The sequence below is a fragment of the Anopheles bellator genome, chromosome 2 (assembly GCF_943735745.2).
Source record: "Anopheles bellator chromosome 2, idAnoBellAS_SP24_06.2, whole genome shotgun sequence".
Lineage (NCBI taxonomy): Eukaryota > Metazoa > Arthropoda > Insecta > Diptera > Culicidae > Anopheles > Anopheles bellator.
Genome location: NC_071286.1, coordinates 53,996,798 through 54,020,681, shown reverse-complemented (window position 1 = coordinate 54,020,681; position 23,884 = coordinate 53,996,798). Strand labels below are relative to the sequence as shown.

Below are 23,884 nucleotides of genomic sequence, written 5' to 3'. Positions count from 1 at the left end.
AGCCCCTTCATAAAACACGACTAAAACACAAAGTTGAGGAATCCTGTCGTTTTCGCTTTTTATGTTTATGATACTTGGTTCAAAGTTTTAATAAATGTCACAGCAAATTAATTAATTTTAACAACAAAGCATCCATTCGAAGAAATTTGATAGATTTTTTGTGTTCATAAACTCTCACATAAAAATGCCCAATTGCAATATTTTAAATAATTTGCATTATATACTTGCTGTTAGATAAACGGTTGATACGGCGGGTCTCAACATTGGGCGCCAACCTCCACCGGTTAAACGAACAGAACCGTTGTTATTCTCTCGCTAACGAAAAATATAGGACAAGTGAATGTCGGAATCAAACGTTTCTGGCGAATGGATTCCTCAATGGAAGTTGCCAGCGGACAATTTCTATCCCACACTGATGGTAAACGTGACGCATTCAAAGCTAAAGTCAACGTTAATGGTCGCGAGTGCCGAACAAGTGGTGATACTTTCTACAAGTGATGGCCGCGGAGAACAACATAACATGCTCGGTACGGTGGTTTACTATGGCCGTGTAGTATCCTTAAAAGTCACCACTTCGACCGTTGTGGCGCTAACGGACCAAGGAGAGCTGCTGGCATTCGATTGGACTTCCGAAAAATTCAACTCGCTTGAGTGTGGCAAAGGAATTAGGTGCGTTGAGTTGGGTTCCAAAAATGATCAGCTGTTGATCGTGCGCCACCTGGAATCGAACCGCACTGTGCTGGACGTGATCGAAACAATCGACAACTGGCATGAAATTCAAACACTGAAAAGTTATGATCTGGCTTTAGATTGTGCCGATTTCGAAACACAATTTTGTGTGAAAAATATTCATGTACGGTCAGAAAATCGATGCTTTTTAGCGGATTTTCTCGGATTCACCCAGCTCACCTGTGGCCAGATTGTGGTGCTAATTGGGGCCAATAGTAATCTGTACTGGTTGCGCGAGCGTCAGGACGACGTCGAAAGCGATCTGATTATTGTTCGAACTTTTGCATCACACGTGCTCGATTTCAATCTATCTGAAGCCACAATCTGTCTCGCAGTGCTACTGGAAGGGGGAGTAATGACCGTTTTTAGTCGTTCGTCTTCACCGGAAACACTGTTAATATGTAGTACCACCATTTACCTACAATCACCACCGGTCGAGGCGCACACTTTCGAACACGGGCTGTTACTATACTCGAACGGTTTTGGAATGTACCGTGTTCGGTATGAGTACTCAGAGGAAGCGAAACAGATCGTTACGGAATGCAACCAACTTCCGGTGTATGGGGTGGTGGCGATAACACTGCTTGAGCATTTGGAAAAAGCAGTTTTCCTGACCGAAAACAATTTGTTCTATGTGGTCGATTGCATGTCTGAGAAGAGCATAGCAACGGCCGATCCAACGAGGATGATGAAACTTAGGAAAAGCATGCCGAATGTGGCAAAACGTATTACCAGAAGACTGACCGACGAAGTGGAGCTAGACGAACGACTAGCGCAGGCAATTGCCAAGGAGCAAATAAAATACGATGCTCTATCTCTTTATCGTAATCGGCAAGTGTTTGGTAAACTGGCCAATATGGATATCTCCTTTCACAGGGAGATGCCGTCCCGATCTCATGGAGCTTTGTTGGAGACCGAAGGAAAGAGCGAGCCGATTACGCTATTCGCCAGCGTCAAGATAACACTGAATCTGGGATACTTCGAGCTGCTAGTGAGGCAGAAAAGTTGGTGCCTTAATGTAGAGTTTAACCGACGCACTATAGTTTGGCCGGTGCATGAAACATTTAACAAAGAAGGTCATTTTCACACAATCGTGCCTCTCACAAAAAGTCAACTAGTCAGCGGGCTGCCTACATTCCGGGCCGAGATTTTCACATCGGTCGACCATGGTCACGATGGTGTGCTACTAACGTTACTTCCCGTCCCGACAACCGTTCGATCTGAAGAACACAATACAAAAGAATTTATAGTAAACCTAAGTTCCGCATTATACCGTAAAGCAGTACCGCTAAATAGGCAAACAGCTGTTGCCCAGGAGATTATACGAAAAAATAGCCTCGATCGATCCGAAAACCGAACCCCTGATATCCCCTTTCTAACATACTGTATTCGCAACGAGCAATCAAAAGCAAGGGCACTTCGTCTATCAGAAGACCTGCGATTATATTCTCACCATACGTGGTCTGTTCTGGATGAGCCGGTTACCGTCGGCTGGAACGCTGGAAAAACGGCCATTCAGCTAAGTGCCAACCATCCGCTAGCGCTGGACCAGTTTAAACGATACTTATTAAGGGCCGAGGAGGAGTACGATATTGAAATCAGTTACTGGAAGGATAACTTGAAAGTAAGTAAAGATTATATTTCCATTTTTACGAACATCTCCTTTCAAATTGAATGATTTCTTCACAGATTTTCTATCTCAAGCTGCAAGCGGCATCCGAGGACGAATTAATCGTACAACTCTATCGACGTTTGCGAAACAGTGACAGTGATTTAGAAATATTAGAATAATCTAGAATTACGTGCGCCTATCGTTAGTAAGAAAAAAAACGGAATTGAATCTTTTCCTAGCGAATTAGGTGTGCTGAATTGATGCAAAGTAGAAAAATTTCGAATACAATACGAGCAGACAGGAGGAGTCAACCCATGTACACCGCCGTGTTTCTTCCATTAAGATGTAGGAAATTTTGGGAAAAAATATGAAGTTTTAAAATTTTATTCTTCAACGTTTCCGTTTCTTTCTTATTTCTTAGTTTTGTAATATTTAACAAAGAACACACAGTGTTTTATGTATTTTGATACAGGATTGTTATTTCTTGAAAAAAGAAACAACTTATGTTAATACACTCTGGGCCCGGGATCCAGTTGTAATGCGCGCGTTACATCTTTTACGCTAGCTTAGCGAGCCGAGACCGATACCTGCCAAACGCGGATGATGTTGTCCGAGTATCCCGCGTACAGTGTCTGTCCGTCAGTGGACCAGGCCAGCGACAGGCATTGCGGCGGGTCGCCATTCTTGGCCGGCTTGAGCTCCTCGACCATCGTCTTGTAGGCCAAATCCCAGATCTTGATCGACGGCCCGTAAGCGACGCACAACCAGTAACGGTTCGGCGAGAAGCAAAGCGCATTGATGACCTCGTTATGTTCGAGCGTGTGCAGATGCTTGCCATCGTTCAGATCCCACAGGAATGCGCGACAATCTTTGCCTCCCGATGTGCACAGCGAGCCGTCCGGGGAAACGGACACCGAGTTTAGGTATCCATTGTGACCAAGATGATCAATCTTCAGCTTGCAGTTCGCCAAGTTCCAGACCTTGACGACGCGATCCCACCCGGCGGACACTATGATCGGGTTCGTGTGGTTCGGTGAGAAACGCACGCACGAAACCCAATCGGTGTGCCCGTCTTCCTGGATGGTATACTTGCATTCCGCCAACGTGTTCCACAGCTTGATGGTCTTGTCACGGGAGCCGGACACAATCTGACGGTTGTCGACCGAGAATGCAACCGAAAGCACATCCTATGATAGAGAAAACAACAATATTATCTTCGATCCGATTTTTGGGAGTTGGTTTGCAATTCTTGGTGTTAAAACATAGTTCGAAAGTTGCTAAACATTGCTGAGCAAGAAACAACCGTGAGTTATTACAAAGAAAATCATTACTAATTTGTCTCTCAACGAAATGTAACCCCAAAACCACCACTAACAGTAGGATTAGGATGTTAGGATTCCATCGAGAGGACTTTTCTTTTGCACGCTCTAAAAAGAACGCCATGCTGTCCATTGGATGAATTTCGAACCGCACGGAGCTGGGATTGTGCTTGGAATGTTTGAAAATAATAAATTGTGTCTTGCTTGCAGGCTTAGCGCATCTCTCTGTGTGGTTATGAAGAAATAGTTTGCACTTCATTTTGCCGAATGAAAGTGAAAACTTATTCCAGCTGTTCACGCGTCTACAGTACCTACAGTTGTAATGCTCCAACGAGAGCGAATGGAAGAAAAGCAAGCCTCCACAAAACAATAGTGCAGTAACAACACACCACAATGCACATCTGCTGCGTGGTCGGCTTTCCCTCCTCTCTCAAGCACAAGTTGAACAAATTTTCTTCTGCCACGCATTGGCGCTTTTTGATAAACGGGAGAACTCTGTTTTCTCTTCTGCCTCGCATAGGCGCTTGTTTTTTCCATTCTAGACGGCTTTAGCTAGCTTGTGGTCTCTGGCGTGATCAACCATGTGAAAGGTACTGAAGGTACTTAACCAGACTCGTACTTCAAGACATTTGCCGCTTTTAGAACACCAGCTTCACCATTTCGGCTTTAGCGAGCGGTTTTCAACTCAGGACGAAAGGGATAATCTACATCTCCTATTAAACCCTAATCGAACGTCACTTGGGCCGTTGTTCAATCGCTGCCGCAGGGAAGCGGGCTCGGAACAATATGGTCACACCTTGGTATGGTCTTCAAATCGACGAGTCGATACACCGGCAGCAAGATCCCACAGGCGCAGGGTTTTATCCCACGAGCCGGACAAAGCGAAGTTGCCATCCGACGACAGCACCACGTCGGAGATGAAGTGCGAATGGCCATACAGACGTTTCTGGGGGATACCGTAGCTGATTTCATCCCGGGTTAGCTTCCAGACTATCAAAGTCTTGTCTGTAAAGATAGAAAGCAACGTGTTGAGCAAATTTGTGAGGTTAGGTTACGGTTAGCATGAAGGTTATGGCTGGGAACGGCGTTGTGCGTCTCTATTAATTTATCTTGAAGCGTCATCAACCAAGTTATTTAATCCAGCTGTAACCTCAAAGCTGATGCCATCAAGGAAACTATCATTTCAGATAGAATTACACCACGTTTTCGGCAGGAACGTGTGCCAACATTACACCTACCCCGAGATGCAGACAGGATCATGTCCGGATACTTCGGATTGGTGGCGATTTGAGTAACCCATCCGGAGTGGCCAAGAAGTTGGCCGCGCAACTGCAACGTTTCAGTCATTTTCGGACAATTTCACGTTAATTCACGGTTACAGGCTAAACTGCTCCCAGTCGCACACTGTACACGTCTTGCTTGCTACGGAGTCAGCAAAGGAAAGAAATCTTCGCGTTTGACGGCAAGCTCAGTTCCTGTTGCGGTTTCGCATAGGCCAAGGTTTATACACACCGTGAGTTTCCTTATTATGTCGTACGCTTCGTAATTACTTCCGAAAATTACACTTTAACTGTTAAAGGTCGTTTGAAAATATCTAAAGCATCAACAACTAAGTAGAACAGCTATTCAATAACTATATTTTCAATATGTTTTCACACTTTAGCAAAACATGAACTCTTGAGCTATGGCGCATAAATGTATATTCTTCATGTCGATTGAACATTTTTGATAGTTTCATGTGTAAAATATAGAACAATGCGTTTATACTCAAAGTTGAAAATTTAGATTCCTTTTTGTTTTGGTTTTAAGACATTCTTGCTTTAGTCGAACCAGTAATGACAAATAAATCGTATTTTACTAATTGAAATTTAATGTTTTAATGCTTGCGTATTATTTCTCAAGTATTTCAATGGCATATTTTCGATGTAAACCCCGTTGAGCTGGTCATATAGACCTGTCGGTGTACTTTATATTTAGATGAGCGAGATCCAATGAGCTCAGCACTCAGTGATTTGCGTTGGAACCGGCCGGATCAGTCGTAAAGCTATTCTTAACCGGTTTGTATCGCGACGTTCGTCATTCATCAATATTATTTGCTTAGTACAGTTACGAAGGTTAAAACAGTTACATAAGTAAGGGTGCGTTATTATACCGTTTGTGAAAAGTGCGTTGCAGCCCATCAAAATAATCCTGTGCCGATAAACGAACTGTTCGGAGGCGAATGTCAAAAAGCACGCACGCGAGAAAAAGTGAGACAAGCAGTGTCTAACAAAAGAGCAAAACACTGTTTTCGTCGGTCTCTTGAAAGTCGACATAGTTTGGGGTGAGAGCCCTCCCAGTACGAAAGCGACGGTCGATACTTCTTCCACAACGCCGCGGCCATTTTGTTAGAAGTGTGCTTCATTGGAGTCGATCGGGAGTTTGAATCATCCGGAATTCGTATGATTTTCGGTGTAAAGACGGCTGCAACGATTTGAAACTACTGCTAAACTCGTGACTGGAACTCGCCGTACGGATTTAGCCAACCCAGTACAATGGAGGAAAAGGCGACGTTAAAAGATTTGGACCAATGGATCGAACAACTGAACGAGTGCAAACAATTAACCGAATCGCAAGTGAAAACTTTGTGTGATAAGGTAGGCAAACATCCCACGACTACGAAAACGGCAAGATGTGGAAAGGCACACCGATTGATATTAGTTGTGCAAATAAGCCAGTAAAACGAAGTTGAAGGAAAACCAGCCATCTATTCCTCCAGAAAGTGCTTGTTTGTCGCTGGGTTTTGTTGCGTTCCCAAGATGAACACGGCACCAGCCAAGATGACGGAGTTTCGCTTACACTTGACGACACAGCCTTTTTCTTTGGGTGGCGCTTTCGGTGTTGTACGTTGCGAAAGCGCATCATACTCTTCGTTCGCTGATTCTATTCTTCTTTACGCCTTATTGTGTCCTGTCGGTGTTAAGTGCAAATTATGACATGTAATCCGCATGTAGTCCAACGTCCTTCAGAGATCAAGAAGTTTGCTAAAGGCAAAAAACGAGATCGATAGGGTGAAAAAGCTTCGGCCCGCCATGTATGAGTGAGCAGGAAAGAGCGAGTAAAAAAGCAGCTCAATTTGACGACGTTAGCAGCTCGGAGAGCAGATCTCCCGAGTGTAAAAGCCCGCACAAATTGAACAACCGCTTTCACTAAATTCTGATATTTGGTTATTGATGTTTGTTAATGGATTGATAGCAATAGTTGAAACTCTGCCAACCAGGCGTCTGATACGGTTTGTTCAACGTGGGAATGTAGTGTTTAATCCGAAAATTTTCAGACTTCGGAAGGTGAAAACATTATTTGGTTATAAAAAACTGATTTCTTTCATTGTAGAAATTACACAGTAATAATGATTCGGCTTTGATGCATCACGTTGGAACGTTAGAATCTACGCATGTATGAGTGATCTAATGAGTCATTGTGTGGCACATGATGGTAGATAGCGTCTGATGATATGCGTAGAATCGAACACAATACTATCGGTATGCTAAACGAGAATGTTTGCAAAGAACCATCTTTCGATTTCGAAATTTAATCTAACGGAATCGACTAAATCATGTAACTTATTTTACCACAATTCAACCTCACTCCGCCTTCAATGGCTAGTGGAATTTAAAGCTGATAAAGTATATAAGCCAAATGCTGTTATCTTATCGAAGCTTTATCTACTGTTTTTTTTGTAATCATTTTAATTCACAGTTCGACTGTGGTTGTCACGACACAACTAAGGCGAAGTTGTCCCAAAAACAGTTTGCTTATAAAATCTCGCCAATAAGCAAATGAAGAGGTTCATGTTGTCGAATATATTTTGAAAGATTAGACAACCATTTCAATTGGACCTATTAACTTTGGTTTACTCATGGCAAATGGTTTTTCAACACAAAAAATTAACATAATTTGATTGTTGTTAAGGAATATTTTTAAAATATATGTTTTAATATTAAATTAAATTCTGAAGGGGTAATCCAACGTATTTTGTAACAGATAAAGTGGACTTAAACTTGCAGGTTTAACCATTCTACCGATCCTTTTTTTGCCAATTCCATGCAATGATTTCTTTCCGCTAAGGCTGCTTTTCGTTCCGATTAATCCATTCCAATTTGCTCTACATCAGTGAGGATTTAAATTACCTTAAATTAGATCAGAATACGGTACTTGGATAAAAGTTAAACATATACATTAACTTTTAACATAACACGTTCCATAATCATCCTTTTCGGTATGTCTTTCGTGAGTGGGTGATACTTGTTGAGAATCAAATGTGAAAATCAGAAAACTTTATCATATTTATCGGATAATCGAATATCCAGTTGTAAAGTAATATCGACAACATCAAGTGGCAACATAAATTGCTTGTGGAGAAAAGTGTTGCGTATGATAATTGTTAATATTTAAAAAAAAGCGCTCAGGCGACTCAGACAGGCAGCAGTCAGTCAGTGATTCTATTTTTAGATCCTCGTAACCTACGTCCGTTCCACCGTTGGCCATCACATTGCCTGCGGACGCGCGTAGCGTTGCGTTTAGATGCGAGACCGACCGGGAAATCGTTCAACTTTTTTGGTGGACACATTGCGCCGCTTTGGTTCAAGATCTTGGCACTGGCACAAGAAAAACCCCGTCCATTCTTCCTTTAACTTTACCATTGCAAGCCTTGGACACCCGTCGGATTGGCCTGCTGTGACCTACATCGAAGCGGTTGAATGAACGATGAGGAGTACTATTAACCGGAAGTGGATTAAACGACGGTGTTGCACATTGGCATCGAGAAACGCAACGGGCATGATGCACGGCAAGGACTTTTCGTGAACCCACCGATAACGGTGGCGAAACGACGGTTGTTTCGTAGTCGTCACTCGTATGATTTTAATTGAAGTAGATTATGTTTTGCGTTTTTATGGATTTGCAATGTTTTCAATAACAACAAAAACGTTTTTAGACGGAAATTCACCATAGTTTGGTGTAACTGTGCAGAATTGGGAAATATCTCACACATTCGGAAACACAAGTAACAATAGTAACAACAATAGAAACAGCAAAGTCATTCAACTATTGTTAATTTTGAAAAAGTGCCAGTGGGATTTATTCAATGATTGTCAGTTGTATTGTCATTGACTACCAAGAGAAGGTAGCCTTGGCGTTCAAAGGATCAAAGCTAATACTGTTTCCCCAGACTGTTGGCACTAGTTTTGTTGTTCATACGCTGTTTCTGTGCACGGTGCACCGGCAGTACCGAGGAATCGAAGCCAGTCTTTGGCAGTGTGGATGAATGAACGTGGAAGAATAGATTTGAACATTACGTCCACGATTTCCTGACTATCGATTTCGAAAGGAATGAACATTTACTGCTTCCTTCGCATGGTCTATGTGCCAAGCGTTAGTAAGTAGCTTAAGGATATCTGCTAGATCCACAGACCTTACGTGTAGCGAGAATAAGGATATTGATCTAGACAGAATAAAACAAACTCAATGTGACACCTACAACATCGCTCTATTGCGTGACGTACGCTCCTTTTTCCTGTGCGAGATGGTCTTCAACATTGACCTTACAATTCTAGACGAAGGCTGAAATCGTCCTTCTTACAGGTCGAGCTGCGTCGTATTGTAGCGTGCCCTGCTATGGCAACTTGTGTTTACTAGCATTGCTGGGGAAAGGCGTTAAAAAGAAGGTGTATACGTCAAGGTGCCATTTGCTTAGAAAGTATTTGGTACTGTACGTTGAATTGCCACTGTAACGCTGAATAAAATATGAGGATTTCGTTGCGAAAGGTGACTGTTATATCGTTATGGTCGTGTTAAGTCTGTGTGGGAAGTTTAATACGGTGTGCAGTTGGGTATTCTTCAGGGTCGAGAGTTTCCTCGATGGGAATTGGGCAAGAACAAACTCAACGTCCTGCGACACAATGGTTTGTCGCAATTGTTTATTCATCCTTTTTGGTTTGGATTATGAAAACACATTATTTAAAGAGACCCTGAACACATCACAATGGGGGTGATCGAAAAAACGTATTAATGTAAAATCAGAAATTTAGTTTGTCTTTGATTTCAATATGGTCTCTTATTTTTCGTGCTTTGTAGGAATTATTGTCGTAGTTTTGGTGGTCCGATTGATAAGCGTTTTTATTGTCACGCTAATGATGAATAATGCCATTTTAAAATACACGTTTGGGGTAGACTTTGACGTAACAAGACTGTCTTACTCACTACAATTAGCAGATAACGTTTCTTTTTTCTTTTATCTTATGTGCTTATCACTATTATGATTGGTCTGGTGTCTCGGTAGACAGGAACTATGTTTGTGAACGAAGTACCGCGAATGCCTTTTTATGAATTTTGTTACCGCACTTTACATATTAAATGAGACAAGTGCTGGGTTGTTTAGATTGGTTGGCCACTTCCTTTTTTATCTTGGAAGAACGGACGGGACTGTATTTATTTGCTACCTGTTGTATCAGATAAATTACTTGGAGATGTTTACATGTCAACTATTGCTAATAATTAGTATGCCTTTCCTCATTATTAACTAAACTCATCTCTTGACTAAAATAGGAGAAAATAAACTATGTTTTTATCATTGAAACAGGCGAAGGAAATTCTTTCGAAGGAATCAAACGTTCAGGAAGTAAAATGCCCGGTTACAGTGTGTGGCGACGTGCACGGACAGTTCCACGATCTGATGGAGTTGTTTCGGATAGGTGGACGGTCGCCGGACACGAACTATCTATTCATGGGTGATTACGTTGATCGTGGGTATTATTCGGTAGAAACCGTAACGCTGTTGGTAGCATTGAAGGTACGTGATACTTCGCCACCGTCGTCGCTGCTAGTTCGATAGATTAATCATCCTTCCGTTTAGGTTCGATACCGTGAGAGAATCACGATCCTGCGTGGCAACCACGAGTCGCGACAAATCACGCAGGTGTACGGTTTCTACGACGAGTGTCTGCGAAAGTACGGCAATCCAAATGTATGGAAGTTTTTTACGGACTTGTTCGACTACTTACCACTGACGGCTCTGGTCGATGGTCAAATATTCTGCCTGCACGGTGGACTGAGCCCATCGATCGACACACTCGATCACATCCGGGCGCTGGATAGACTTCAGGAGGTGCCACATGAAGGTCCGATGTGCGATCTGCTCTGGTCGGATCCCGATGATCGGGGTGGCTGGGGCATATCGCCACGAGGCGCTGGGTATACATTCGGACAGGTAAGAGATGGCGCACGACTTTCAACAAAAGGTAACGTTCCACTGACAATGTGATTATTGTTCCGATTGCAGGATATTTCAGAACTGTTCAATCACACAAACGGTCTGACATTAGTATCTAGAGCACATCAACTGGTAATGGAAGGGTACAACTGGTGCCACGACCGCAACGTTGTCACAATTTTCTCTGCACCGAACTATTGTTACCGTTGTGGCAATCAGGCTGCATTAATGGAGCTAGACGATGCCCTTAAATTTTCATTGTGAGTATTGTTTCATATCTTTAGAATAGTTAGTTACATAGCATTGGTGTTATTAGTAGTTTATAATTCACTTGTGTTTTTTTTTATTCCTATAGCCTACAATTTGATCCAGCTCCGCGCCGTGGTGAACCGCACGTGACCAGAAGAACGCCAGATTACTTCCTTTAAGAAGAATATCATTAGAACGGCAAAAAAGCGGAGCGCCATCAAGCGGCAGCGAAACGGTGAAGAGAAAAACACACTAAGAACGTAAAACACATTGGGAGACACAAACGCAAACAACTAGAAACACCCGTAATTCAAGTAAAACCAAGAAATTTATGCTCGATAATGAATATATAAGTAATAAAATAGAGGAAAAAATTATTTAACAAGGCATGTGTAAGAAGCATTGACACACACATACAGAGAGCAAGCAAACCTATCAACCGATTCAAAGCTGCAAGATAAACAATTACCGGCGCGAAGGGATAGCTAGCAAGGCTTATCAACTAATATCAACAGCAGAACGGATGCTCAAAGAGGAAGCGAAAGCGGTTCTTGGGGCGGAACAATCAAGCTGAAATTAACAGTCGCTTAGTGCGAGGAGGGATGAGGACAGATACAGTAACCGCAAATCTTCCCGCGCAATTCCCGCAGCTCGAGATTCACAATGGTCCCACCCGTGGCGAGGTTCAGATATTTGAAATCATGCTAAAAGCATAGACATTTTTACGAACATGTGGGTGCCGCACTACAGGCGAAGAACATTCAGTGGTAAGTGTATTTTTGTTTCATTAACAAATACCAACACATGTCTTCTAAATGAATCAAATAAATACCACTGAAATACAAAGCATCATGCGAGGAAGTCGACAGGAAAAGGAGTAGAAATCGTATTTTATAAAACCGATTGTACTATTTGAGCTGCCTAGCATACGTCAAAGGATGGCAAACATATTATTCCGTCGGATAGCGAGATCATGAGGTGGAATGAAAGAAAATAGCACTTTAAAAGGAATAAGGAAAATACAAGAATAGGAGATGCCTTTACGTTGTTCTGTGTTTTTTGTGTAACGGCGAGGTAGCCGCGGCCCCGCGGGCTGCCGATTACTGTCCATGCCGTGCGACCATCGTCATAGGCTTTCCATCGTAACTACGATGGCGCGTGATGTACGCCATACGCTAGTTCGTGCCCATGCATTGTGCTTATCTAACGTGATAGCTAAGATAACCTTCTGTCGTTGCGGATTTCAAGTTGATGTCTTAATGGCCAAACATTGCAGTAGCGTAATTGTGCAAGATTTCCCGTCCACCCCAATAGCCTACAATTGTTTTGTCTCTTTAGTTTGTTCAAAGAAAAAAAATGGCCTGTCATATTAAATTGAATCCGCATGTAGAACGGCGTGTTGGAAGGCTGGCTTTTTTTGTGGCTACCCTAAGAGAAATGCTCATGAGCAAACGATCGTCTCCAAATAGGTAAAAACGGGGCCATTGTCTGTCATCGCATCGTGCAAGAATAGAATGCTAGGCACGCGTTATTTTACCTAATACGATGATATTTTGAACGGGTTTTATGACCTGACCCTAAAGTTGCTAAGTAGATGCATGCCCCGGGCCATTAAGAAGCGAAAGAATGCAGAACAATCAGGCTTCGGAATGAGCGATAAGCAAGGATTTTGTGCTATGAGTTTACAGCAGTGCTAAAAGGGTTTGCGAAATTCAAAAGGTACGAGAAGAGATTGCCCCTCGACAAAAATAAACGCGTATGAATGACTAATAAGTTGGGCCTGGCGCCCTTGACTGCAATTATGATTTGCTTTTGTTTCGGTTCCGGGTTCTTGCTGTGCTAAGCTAGACGGCAAAAAGGGAAGGGCCGCTGTCATGGGAAGCCTGTTAACGTAGAGAGCGTAATGTTAACGGCATTCATGTTCCTTCAATATGTAGAATGTGCATTGGTTACGGCAGCCGCAGCCTCCAGTCCGTTGGGAGTTCTTTCTTCTTTAAAACAACGTACGTTTTTAGGGAATCGCAAAGGTAGTTGTTTGTTATGCAGCCAACGATGATAGGTGGTCGCGAGGTGTGGATGCCACCACCGCGCTGGTGGAAGCGCACTCACCGCTACCCGGCTTTAAGTGCGATAAAAGCTGATCGGGTGTATGCTAGCTTGAACGCGTATTAGCGTAGGAAGATCAAACGAATGGGGGGAGCCCGTCACGTCGCGAGGAAGTGAGCCAGTGAACGTGCTCTTGAACTATTGTCCCTTGCACCGAATTTTGGGTTGCACATGAAATCGGCAAGGAAGCGGTAGCTATAAAGAGACTCTAAAGCTTATAAGGTTTGACTACTATATGCCGTATCGGACGCTAAAACATGTCGAATGTACAAGTAGTGAAGCATAATTACAAAAACAAGCAAAACCCGGAAAAAAACAAATAAAAACCACAGCTAACAAACATCCATTTACACAAACTCATAAACCAACACGGAAAACCATTCACTCAAACCTCGAGGCACCCGCAGTGGCTGATGGAACACGGAGGAAAAATCAATAAAATTTACGTTTTAAATAATAAACTCGTCTTATGTGGGCCGTCTATTAGTCGTTGCGCTCTATGGGGCCTTCCACGTGGGATGTTTTTTTTTTATTCCCTTCTACCGTTTATCTTCGATGGGAAAGTTTGCATGCCATGAAAACGCTCCGTTAGGGCCAGTTTGTGCTCCAAAGTCAACGAAGTCGTCGCCAAATGCATCAACTTCATGAAAGTTCAGCTTCTCCGCAATGCGCGGCTGTTCTTCGCTTGCTGGGAGATAATTCTTCGGGTCACCGTTTCTCCCGCGGTAAACTTGATAATCTGCAGTGAGTATTTCATAAAACCAAACATCAGTATCAACTCAATATTAATCATTGTAAGCTTACTAAACCACTTCTACTTACCATCATCATGTACGATAATGGCGCCACAAAGCACCGCTGAGCTGACGATTGTCAGGAACACTAACGCTCTAGTTTGCATTTCCACTATTCAAAATCCTTCAATCTGATCTGCTCAAAGGTTCCAAACGAAGTAGCCCTCGAGTACGTTGTGTCAAGCCGTTTATGTTGATGTGATTTTTATACCACGTCACGTTTTACTTCAATGATCCCCGACACGGGAAACACCCGGAACACGCATAACAAGCGGAAGTAGGCTGTGCGGTCGGTTTCGATGGAAATGAAAATTATTCGATATGCTACGCTTGTAGCTGCTACGGAGGGTTATGGTTGAGTAATGGTCACCAGTTGGAGGTACAAGTAAAGCGACAGGGTACGTTGAGATGTGTGCATGCTAGTTTATTTACTTTCGCAAATGAGAAACGATTCTAACAACTATTTTCCATCCTATAAAATCCGTAAAAATAACCAGATGTCTCTATGTACTGCAAACGTGGATGAAAGATATATGTGAGTAGTTTCATCTGTGTGACGATATTTCTCTTCCGATATGCCGATACTTCACTGCTTTCTTCTGTCTCATGATAAAGATATCAAACAATCTTTCATCTAACTTGTTTAATTTAAACGATTACACGGTTTTGGCACAGCTATCTGTTCATCCTTCCATCAGTGTTGCCTTGGTCTGAATCACTCTGTTCAAAAATGTTATCTGTCGGATAGTCACGTTACTGTCTTGACTTGGTCATAACCATGCATCGAGTAAATTCCTGTACATTTTTACACAATCAACTTCGAGCACTACCAGCATTGATACACTTTGCCTGTACTTCCGTTTTAAAAATGCTATTCAAATAAGTATTTGGAGTACGACGATGCACGAGTTCATGGTGCTTATTTCATCAGCAATACTATCAATTAAATCAATCTTTCTATCTTCATTTTTATTTCAAGTACATAAAGACCGATAACACAGCGCGATCCGATCCCGGTGTGTTTAAATAATTACTTATTTCTACTCTTCCTACACTCTACTATCAAGCAGATCCATTTAACAATTGGAAACTGAAGGAACAAGAACAAATAGCGTTTCATACTGCAAACGTAACGAGGCTTTTCAAAAAAGCATTTCATGACGATACTGTTTAGACAGTCCGGGATGGTGCCATACGGAACGGAAGATACAAGGAACCCGGTAGAATGCAAAAGCCGCACACACGCCACAAACAGCCAACCTAACGTTAAACCTTCTGGATTCGAGCTGCCTATTACTTTCAATTTATAATGCTTCAGATATCCAATTATCAATACTTCTTTCGTCTAGTGTGTTCCATTGGTCAGACCTTTGGCATCGGCATGCCTGGGTGGATCGTTGTGAGACACGGTGACGCGCTGATGAGAAACAGGCTGTTGCTTGCTCAACGATACGACGGTTGCAGCGGAAGTGCTACTCGAACCGCTGGCATCTTCAAGCTTATCGACACTGGATGACTGGGAGCCACCACTGGCCAGGCCTAACCGGAACAACTGGCTGCGCGTAAGTTCGTCGGAACATTCGTTGGCCGCATACTTGGCCAACCCGGCGGCCACCAATTCGTGCGCTATGTTAATTTGATCCGTTCCATTCGAAGCCGTGTCGAACAGCTCTACACCCGGTACGGGGGAGCTTTCGCGGCCATGCTGAGAACTCTTGCATTTGCGGTACGTAACAATTTTCGAAACAATCTTCTTCCATCGAGCCACTATGGAAAATGAAAAATAAAGTATTTAGTAAAACTGAGCAACATCGGCGCCAATAGAAAAGGTCCTCACCATGTGCCAGCTCTTCAAATCTGTTCGTAGCCTGCGTATCCCAGTCATCTTCGAGCGGGTTGCTGAGCGGATTGGAATGCAACGGTTGCACTTTGGCCAGAAAACATTCAATCGCCTGAAACCGCAGCGCCAGAAAATCCGGTCTCAACTCGTATACTTCCGTAGGATTGGTGTACTGGTTATCGCCATAATCGACAAAGTATAGGTCCAGTACGATCTCGCCCGCGTGGTATTCGTTCGGGAGGATGGCGCTCACTTCCGCCCGGTACCACTTGTTGTCGGCGTTAAACTCGACGGCTACAATCTGACCGAGGTATGGTTTTCGAATCCGATGCAGTTCGCGATTTTGTGCCTGGCCGTAGTATTCAGTCATGCTGTCGACTAGCGCATCCAGCTCGGCAGACTGTGGACCGACGAGTTGAACAAAGAATTTGCTTGGCGACACCACGGCCGACACAAACACCTCCATTTGGCCGGTGCCGAAACTGCTGGGGCCACTGAGTTTTTCTACCGTCACCGGTTTGAGCGGTGGATTAGTGGGCGCCTGGTCACCCGGCGTCGGAGTTGGTGCCGCGCTGGAGGGAGGAGTTCGTATGCGGGGTTCACGTGATTGGCGTTCGGTCAGCAGCTTACGGCACTCGGCATCTTCCTGCACCTTGTGAGCGATGAGCTGCTTGGCCACGTCTATCTGCGCCTGGGTTCCGGTGATCATGACCCGTCGTTCGGTTTCGTTCCGTGCACGACCCTCCAGCCATACCTTGGCCATCGATGTGCGGCAAATCTCCTGCAATGCATCGCCACAGCGTCCCAATATTTTACCACACGCTGCCTGCGGTACAAACACTTCCTCCGTCACAGTTACGGGACGGACTAGTTCGGTCTGTACCATTTCTTTCGCCCGCCGTACGGCCTCTTCTGAAGCACCCTGGATGCGGCAAAGCTGACTCGTTTCGTCCTGCTCGCGGAACGTTATCTCGGTTCCCGTTGTTTGCTGGATGTGCTTCAACGTATAGCCCTTGCGGCCAATCACCAGCGGGACGAGCTTGTTGGACACAGTAATTTCGGCAACGACCACGCCGCTTTTCGATACGCTTCTCGGGCGAAAATCGATCACATCGCCATTGGCTGGGGAGCGCTTTTTCTTCAGCAGCATGTACAGATAAGCACCGCTGATGCCTATCAGAGAAAGCCCCAAAATGATGGGAAGTGCTGCCGTGGGTGGTCTCATCTTCGGTTTTGGTCAAATCCGGTCGCAGCGTTCCTGCAAAAAGGAAGGATGGTAAATTTGTGTGTTAAGGCAGTAAAGGCAGCCTCACGAACCCCGACGACGACAGTAGCCAACGCAGCAGGCGGTAGCTCAAGGTTGAATGAAAAGGTTGTTCAAAGATAGATTCGAAACCTATTGCCAATGATATTTGAGCCGGTTAAGAATTTGGCGAAGCGGAACGTTTCAGATGAGTGCGAATGGCAAGGTATAAGATTCTGACGCCTCGAATCATGCCGCTTAGTGCCCCGTGAGCCACGCTGCCACCGGACAATAAACGCAGGCACTGCTAGATCATCGTCGTCACCGTCGGCCGGCATGCGTAAGTAAGCCATCGTAGACTAATAATAGCGTTATGACATAACGCTAGAGCAAATAATGGCGCACACTAAGCCTCTGTTTGTATTCATCATGCGAATGGTTCTACATTATATTACATAATTTTTCCCAATGTTTATAATTTACATCGCTGCACGGTCGATTTGTTTTGCTTGAGCGGTTTCAGGTAGGCGTGGAGATTTTCTACGATTTATAAGCCGGCTCGAGCTGGACGTTACTCTGAAGTGTACTTCAGGAGCCCGCAGGTCCATTTTGTTTGGACCAAAAATAAGAAGCAAAATGTGCGCGTCCTTGAAACTTTGTGAAGCAATAGGGCGAAATGTCATTCGCTCCCGAGCGGGACTGATGCAAACCGACCGATAGGACGCACTATATACTTTCTCGAGGACTTGCCTTTTGATGATGGTTCTCGGAAGTTTTTCAATACTTCACCGCACGGTTTGGTGTAATTTCACTCAATCGGATCACCGTCGGAATCACATTTCATTCGCTATTCGAACGTTTTTGGAACCTGGTTCTTCGTTTTGCATTTCACGAGGCGGCGAGCCGCTAATAGAGATTCTGCGAACGAGAAGCGCATGGAGACATTTCTTATTATTTCGTGTTTTGTTTTTACTCTTTCTTTCGCACTGTGCGATCTAGCTGTAGCGTAACGTTAACACAACCAGGCGAATAAACAGGCGAAAACTATAATACTATAGGATGTTGTATTCACTAAACATAATTGTATTTCTAAACTGGTTGGTGTAAACGACATAAAAAAATTAATTAGAAATAATGTAAATTTTTCAATCCAATTTCATATTTTTATAAGTTAGTAATTACAACGTCCTGCGTGCCTTTTTCCGTGAGATGAAAATAAACAACAAATTCGCTTTCTGCTCATTTCAGGATCTCTACTAACCATTTGTTATTTTTCGTTCACTGCTCGAATGTCAAACTCACTGCTCGAAAAACGATTATCTCGCTCTCCGACTACCTTCCCACGTGTTCGTGCTATTCTCTGATATTCGCCAATGCTTTTAACTGGTTTTGTATTTAAAAAAAACTTAATCCAATTTAATTCTAAAACATCAATCGTATATAAAGCCACTTCGACCCTATTTGAAATAATTCATTAGATCACATTGGTTGCTCCAGATGGTTTGTTGTGAGTTATAAGTTTCTTATATGTCGGACAAATTTTAGTCTGTTTTTGAATTTCCAAAATAGATTACATGATAATTAGAAAAAGGTTTTTCCTCTCTTCGCTTGAAAACGAAAAATTTGAATTGAAAGCGAGAATTAATTTCAAATGTTCGGAAGAACTTACCAAACTGACAATGAGAACGTCCGTTGCCGATGCGCAGCCGCAACAAAGCGGGCAACGTAAAGAGAAAATAAGGCTCGAAGTGACAAGAAAACTTTGTTTTTATGTGATGAAACAGTTTTTCCTCGTTTCGCACCTAGTGATGGAGTGTTTTTGAGGGGTGTTCGTCGAATCGTTCCAAGTGAAACGAAATAGCAACGAAAATGTTGTTGAAAGAAATTGCCCGATTTTCGCTGCAGCATCGAACGCTGTACTGTTACTTGATCCTGAGCATCTGGATATTCTTACTGATAGCAGGTTGGTGTGACTATCGACTATTTGTGGATTGGGGGTGGTACACAATAACATTTGTATTTGTTTGCCCTAGGAATGTACAAGTACATCGGGTCGATAGAGAACAGCAACAACTTGTTGACGGTAAAGGGATTCGGCTATCGCCCGCACCAGGGCTCGTTCCGTGTGGACGATGGCGATGCACTGGATAGGGCTCGGACCAAGGAACTCAACCAGACAGACTGTGCCCATCCGGCGACACTGGTGGCCGGAGAGGAGGGTGGCTCTCTGGAAGGTTGGAGCTTGCAGGGTGTCTTGCTGCTCATTCGCCACGGTGACCGTGGCCCCATGGCACACGTACGGGGCATCAGTGAGGTGGACTGTGGCCACGAAAACGATCCTCTGCTCAGCCGGTACATTAGCTTCACGCAAAACACCACCACCGTCAGTACGACCGGGGGACATTGGATGAAGACGGGCCCATTCCACGGGTTTCCCTTGCTGCCGGCCGCATCGAAGCTGTGTCTGCTGGCACAGCTAACGCACAAGGGAATCGCCCAGATGCTACGCGTCGGAGACATCGTTAGAGCAGCTTACGCAAATGTGCTCGGCTTGTACACACGTCCGGTTCCGGTGGGTTCGGTGAAAACGACACCCTACAACGCTTCGGAAGGCGCAATAACCAATCCAACGTCCGGCACGCTCTACTCAGTGGACGATGTTGTTATCTACTCCACCCGTTACCGGCGCACGTTTCAGTCGGGAATGGCGCTACTGTTCGGTGCGCTGCCACCAGAAAAGTGGCTCGCGCTACAGGTACAGGAGAGTCACAGCCTGTCGTACTGCTTCTCGGACTGTGCCTGTCCGCAGGCGGAAAAACTCAAGAAGTCGCTCGCGACCGAAATGAACGGCCACCTGGCGCAGCACCCGGCGATCGGTGCGATCGCACAGTGGATCGGTGCCGCGTTGCTGCAAAACCCACAGCTTGCAGTCGGCCAGCAGGTGAATCCGCTCGACATTCGGGATGCGCTCCTGGCACACATTTGTCACGCGGCTCCGTTGCCTTGCCGCAAGATACGCACGAACGTAAACCCGGCGGAACGGTACGGTGCAAAGGGTGCGACATCAAGCTCGACGCAGGATCCACTCGGATTGGACGTGATCAATATCGATCAGGAAGATGGTGGCCTTGCCCCTGGTGCGGTGCCTATTAGCCCCGCGAACACGGACCAACCGGACGACTTGGACACTACCGAGCAGGAGCCGGATATTGAGGGGTGCGTCGAGAAGAGCCACGTAGTCGCCCTCATGTCCTACATCCATTGGGCCGGCGTGAAGGAGCTGTACAGCCACACGATGCGACAGCAGGGACTGCTCCGTTCGTACGGTTTGCTGAGGAACATTGTGGCCTACATGCTGCGGATGATCTCGGGTGATCGGGTAAAGTTCGTCCTGTACTCGGCGCACGATAAAACGCTCGAGTATCTGATTGCTTCGCTGGGCGTACGACTCGACAATCCGTTCATTCCGTACGCGTCCCGGATGGCGTTCGAGGTGTACAAAAGCGACAAGGACACACAGTACTACTTTCGGCTCGTGTACAATGGGCAGGATATAACGTCCACGATCGACGTGTGCGAAAGTGGCAAGAGTTTGAACGTTCCGCGAGGCATCCGCGGTGGACGGGGCCATCTGTGCCCGATCGAGAACATCATACGCTTTATCCACGACGACTACTTCCTGTCGCTGAACGCCACCAACTACAAGGACGCCTGTCTGGTGCAACCGAAACAGGAAGGGTTCTTCTGAGCACATTGATTAGACACGCTTGTTCGGTTTTCTCGAACCGTTCCGATCCTGGGTTGAGCGAAACTAACGACGATTATCAGTCTGTGATACGAAACACGTTGCGTTTTATCGTTACTTCCGTTTACAGTTTAAATGCAGGGAAGAATGTTACCGATTTTCTGTTAAACTAGTGGCAAATTCTCCATTACTTTAATGCTATATAGCGAAAGGAATTTGTTAGTGCTGTAGCAGCATGCTTCGATGCCGTTTGCCAATGCATGCCACGAAGACTTCCGGCTTCTTGGAGCGACGAAAGATGAAACGAATACATATCAACCGACCGACCTGGGGCGCCGGTGCCCTTTTGTAGGAATAGTTAAATTTATTGGTGTGGTTAGTCATACAAAGTTCATATTGGTGTAACAGCAAAGCTAAACGAGAGTCAAATAAAAGCTTCCTTTATATGTGTAGACAGTTAAGCCGGGTTTTCTTTGCCAAAACATTGAAACACCATTGAGTTTGTCCCAATAGAGGTTTTGGGAATTAAGATCGAAAAGGAAAGAAAATAGAATTTATTATCAGACTACATTTTGAAATGTACTGGGGTGTTCAATAAGCTGCTACGAGCCTATTTTTATTTTTGTTATGTTGGCACACTCTTCATATGAAGTTCCACTTCCATCGGTTACTTAATTTTTTTACAAGCCATTTAGTATCGACGTGTCATATGGACATTTTTTACAGCGGAAAAAATCAAGTATCATGCAGTGATTGAATCATTATTTTTGGAAGGTTTAAAAGCAAAGGAAATGTATGAACGGATGTTGAAAGTGTATAAGGACTGTTCACCTTTAATTAGGAGGTTAAAAGGCGGGCTTTTGAGTTTAAACGTGGTCGTAGTAGCCTTCAAGACGATCCACGTCAAAAACGTCAAAAAACAGACACAACACCTGAAATCGTAGATAAAATACAGGATATCGTATTGAAAAATCATCGAGTGACTGAAAGAGATTTAGTACAAGGCGTCTCATTAAGGCCATTTGAGTTCTAGACCTACAGAAAGTGCAAATTCGTGAAAAAAGACGCGGTTTAACGAAGAAAAGCATCCTCTTTCATCAGGGCAATGAACCCAGAGCATTTTGAAAATGCACTTTATTTAGCACTTTATTTCATGAAAAATCCATGAAATAAAGTTCGAATTGATGGAGCATCCACCGTATTTACCAGATATGGCCCTGGCGACTTCCATCTGTTTTCAGACCCAAAATAAAGCATGCGTGAAAAGCGATTTTCATCGAATGATGACGTCATAACAGAAGGCGTTCCAATTTTTCACCAAAGGGATGAAATTAATAAATTAGAGTCGTTTTAGAACAAGTGGATCGATGTTCAGGAAGGCCATACTGAATAATAACGTGAATTTCAAACCATAAAAATGCCAACACACTTATGGAACAGCCTAGTACTAGTCGCGTGGCCTAGTACTAGTCGTTGGTATAAGAGGCCAAGATACCAAATCCTTCAATTTATGTGAACATAACATTTAGTTTGTTAAATTGATCGTTATGCAATATTGGGTTTATGTGCACATTGTTACGGGCATTACTTTGGCCGCAACATTGTAATGGCACCTTATTGCGCTTCTTCTGCGTCTGCCGTCGTTCGATGTGAATCGCCGAAAAAGAAAGCAACATTCCAATCGACAATCGAGAAACTCATAATTGGTAATTTTTACTGCTAACACTGCGCCGTTCGCCGTCGTTTTGTTGGTCGGATGTTTATGTTCATACTTTGGTCGTCTTTCTCACGGGCGTAGCAAATCAGTGTCCGAAAAACCGCGTGCCGCGAGGGAACCAGTGAAAGGAAGTTCTCTTGATTAATTTCGCGCAGATGCGAACCGGATAGCGGGTGTCAAATTTGTTCAATCGCTCGAAACAGTTCATATTTCAGAGTTGATTCGTTTAATAGCCAAACCCGAAAACGATACTGCGTTTCGCAAGCATTAGATGGCACACCGTTTAGTCGTCGGCACCGGTTGTCGGACCGGCCAAAAGTGGCCCCATCGTTCGGATCGTGGATGGCCACCAATCATTAGTTGTTATGTCTTACATTTGAATAACATTGCAACGCACAGTGAGCAATGGCGGCCCAACGGGTGGCGAGCCAGATGGGGCAATGGCCAACAGGAAGTCGTAATGGGTGTCTTCGAGCTTAACAATTCCATCATTAGCTGTCGAATTGGTTACAGTTTCGGGTCGAACATTCGCAGGATTGAATCGAGCCTAAACTGCTTCATTTCCACCGCTCGCGGCCGGATGGGGGGCCGTTGGATGTTTGTGTAAAATTGTAACGCCACAAGAAAAACGAAAACATTGCGCAATTGCGTATCTGTTCCATCGTATCGTGGGCTGTCTGAATTATTCAAGAGTTCGGGCTGATGGGGAAAATCAGGAATGAGAGTGCACTGGCGGACAAATAGCTGGTGCACCTGTGCCAAAGGAAGATCGGAAGGCCTGCGGGCGTGTGCGAATCGGCAAGTGCGGCGATGCTGCGGACCTCCGACCGGGATCGCCTCCGACCACGGAGCAGCCGCCTTGAAGAAGCGATAATTATTCACCCGGTAATCGATGGGCCGGGTAAGGGTAAGGTAAACTGGCGCCAAGATGGGAGCGAGCGAGGGCGTAAGGCAAGAGAAGAGAAATTGACGAGTACAAGGTGAATTAATTTTACACCGATTAAGCAAACTACCACCACTATTTAGTCGATTTTTCCGAGCAAACAAAACACCCTCGAAAACCAAACCCGTCCGCCACCGATGGCCGATGGAGGCGGTTTCGAAGAGATGCCTCGAGATAATTCGGCTTTGCATTTTGCGCCAAGGTATTGTCGACTTTCGTTGGTCGCTTATTGTGGCATAACTTGCTCTGCTGGGTGCTTTGTGTTCAAAAACTATCCTCGGCAGTACTTCCTCGAGGCGTGCGATTCGGGCGGGATTGTTGAAGACTTCGGTCTTAGT

At 44.5% G+C, this 23,884-nt stretch overlaps 5 protein-coding genes across 5 annotated transcripts; 3 read left to right on the top strand and 2 right to left on the bottom strand.

Annotated features, from left to right (window-relative positions):
• Positions 1 to 520: 520 nt before the first annotated feature.
• On the top strand, positions 521 to 2,520 carry LOC131207728 (uncharacterized). Its single transcript, XM_058200354.1, has 2 exons — positions 521 to 2,353; positions 2,419 to 2,520. Exons 1-2 carry the CDS (start codon positions 521 to 523, stop codon positions 2,518 to 2,520), a joined length of 1,935 nt encoding a protein of 644 aa, XP_058056337.1.
• A 273-nt stretch (positions 2,521 to 2,793) lies between these two features.
• Positions 2,794 to 5,092, bottom strand: LOC131209803 (small ribosomal subunit protein RACK1). Its single transcript, XM_058202944.1, has 3 exons — positions 4,899 to 5,092; positions 4,457 to 4,665; positions 2,794 to 3,528 (listed from the first exon to the last, which is right to left on the bottom strand). The coding sequence occupies exons 1-3, from the start codon at positions 5,005 to 5,007 to the stop codon at positions 2,908 to 2,910; spliced, it is 939 nt and encodes a 312-aa protein (XP_058058927.1). The 5' UTR covers positions 5,008 to 5,092; the 3' UTR covers positions 2,794 to 2,907.
• A 628-nt stretch (positions 5,093 to 5,720) lies between these two features.
• On the top strand, positions 5,721 to 13,705 carry LOC131209804 (serine/threonine-protein phosphatase PP2A). Its single transcript, XM_058202946.1, has 5 exons — positions 5,721 to 6,296; positions 10,280 to 10,489; positions 10,553 to 10,906; positions 10,979 to 11,169; positions 11,265 to 13,705. Exons 1-5 carry the CDS (start codon positions 6,195 to 6,197, stop codon positions 11,335 to 11,337), a joined length of 930 nt encoding a protein of 309 aa, XP_058058929.1. The 5' UTR covers positions 5,721 to 6,194; the 3' UTR covers positions 11,338 to 13,705.
• Positions 13,706 to 14,476: 771 nt separating this feature from the next.
• On the bottom strand, positions 14,477 to 18,027 carry LOC131208870 (tudor and KH domain-containing protein homolog). Its single transcript, XM_058201784.1, has 3 exons — positions 17,892 to 18,027; positions 15,896 to 17,156; positions 14,477 to 15,825 (listed from the first exon to the last, which is right to left on the bottom strand). The coding sequence occupies exons 2-3, from the start codon at positions 17,121 to 17,123 to the stop codon at positions 15,404 to 15,406; spliced, it is 1,650 nt and encodes a 549-aa protein (XP_058057767.1). The 5' UTR covers positions 17,124 to 17,156; positions 17,892 to 18,027; the 3' UTR covers positions 14,477 to 15,403.
• A 939-nt stretch (positions 18,028 to 18,966) lies between these two features.
• LOC131210746 (2-phosphoxylose phosphatase 1) lies at positions 18,967 to 21,205 on the top strand. Its single transcript, XM_058204038.1, has 2 exons — positions 18,967 to 19,104; positions 19,175 to 21,205. Exons 1-2 carry the CDS (start codon positions 19,011 to 19,013, stop codon positions 20,887 to 20,889), a joined length of 1,809 nt encoding a protein of 602 aa, XP_058060021.1. The 5' UTR covers positions 18,967 to 19,010; the 3' UTR covers positions 20,890 to 21,205.
• The last annotated feature ends 2,679 nt before the right edge of the window (positions 21,206 to 23,884 follow it).

Bases quoted from the DNA above. Each gene is read 5' to 3' on its own strand.
- LOC131208870 (XM_058201784.1), bottom strand. From the start codon at position 17,123: ATGAGACCACCCACGGCAGCACTTCCCATCATTTTGGGGCTTTCTCTG. The intron at 15,826-15,895 runs GTGAGGACCTTT...CATTTTCCATAG, and splicing joins ATTTGAAGAGCTGGCACATG to TGGCTCGATGGAAGAAGATT.
- LOC131209804 (XM_058202946.1), top strand. From the start codon at position 6,195: ATGGAGGAAAAGGCGACGTTAAAAGATTTGGACCAATGGATCGAACAA. The intron at 6,297-10,279 runs GTAGGCAAACAT...TCATTGAAACAG, and splicing joins TGAAAACTTTGTGTGATAAG to GCGAAGGAAATTCTTTCGAA. The intron at 11,170-11,264 runs GTGAGTATTGTT...TTATTCCTATAG, and splicing joins GATGCCCTTAAATTTTCATT to CCTACAATTTGATCCAGCTC.
- LOC131210746 (XM_058204038.1), top strand. From the start codon at position 19,011: ATGTTGTTGAAAGAAATTGCCCGATTTTCGCTGCAGCATCGAACGCTG. The intron at 19,105-19,174 runs GTTGGTGTGACT...TGTTTGCCCTAG, and splicing joins GATATTCTTACTGATAGCAG to GAATGTACAAGTACATCGGG.
- LOC131209803 (XM_058202944.1), bottom strand. From the start codon at position 5,007: ATGACTGAAACGTTGCAGTTGCGCGGCCAACTTCTTGGCCACTCCGGA. The intron at 4,666-4,898 runs GTAGGTGTAATG...CTATCTTTACAG, and splicing joins GATCCTGTCTGCATCTCGGG to ACAAGACTTTGATAGTCTGG. The intron at 3,529-4,456 runs GTGTGACCATAT...TCTCTATCATAG, and splicing joins GATTTGAAGACCATACCAAG to GATGTGCTTTCGGTTGCATT.
- LOC131207728 (XM_058200354.1), top strand. From the start codon at position 521: ATGCTCGGTACGGTGGTTTACTATGGCCGTGTAGTATCCTTAAAAGTC. The intron at 2,354-2,418 runs GTAAGTAAAGAT...ATTTCTTCACAG, and splicing joins ACTGGAAGGATAACTTGAAA to ATTTTCTATCTCAAGCTGCA.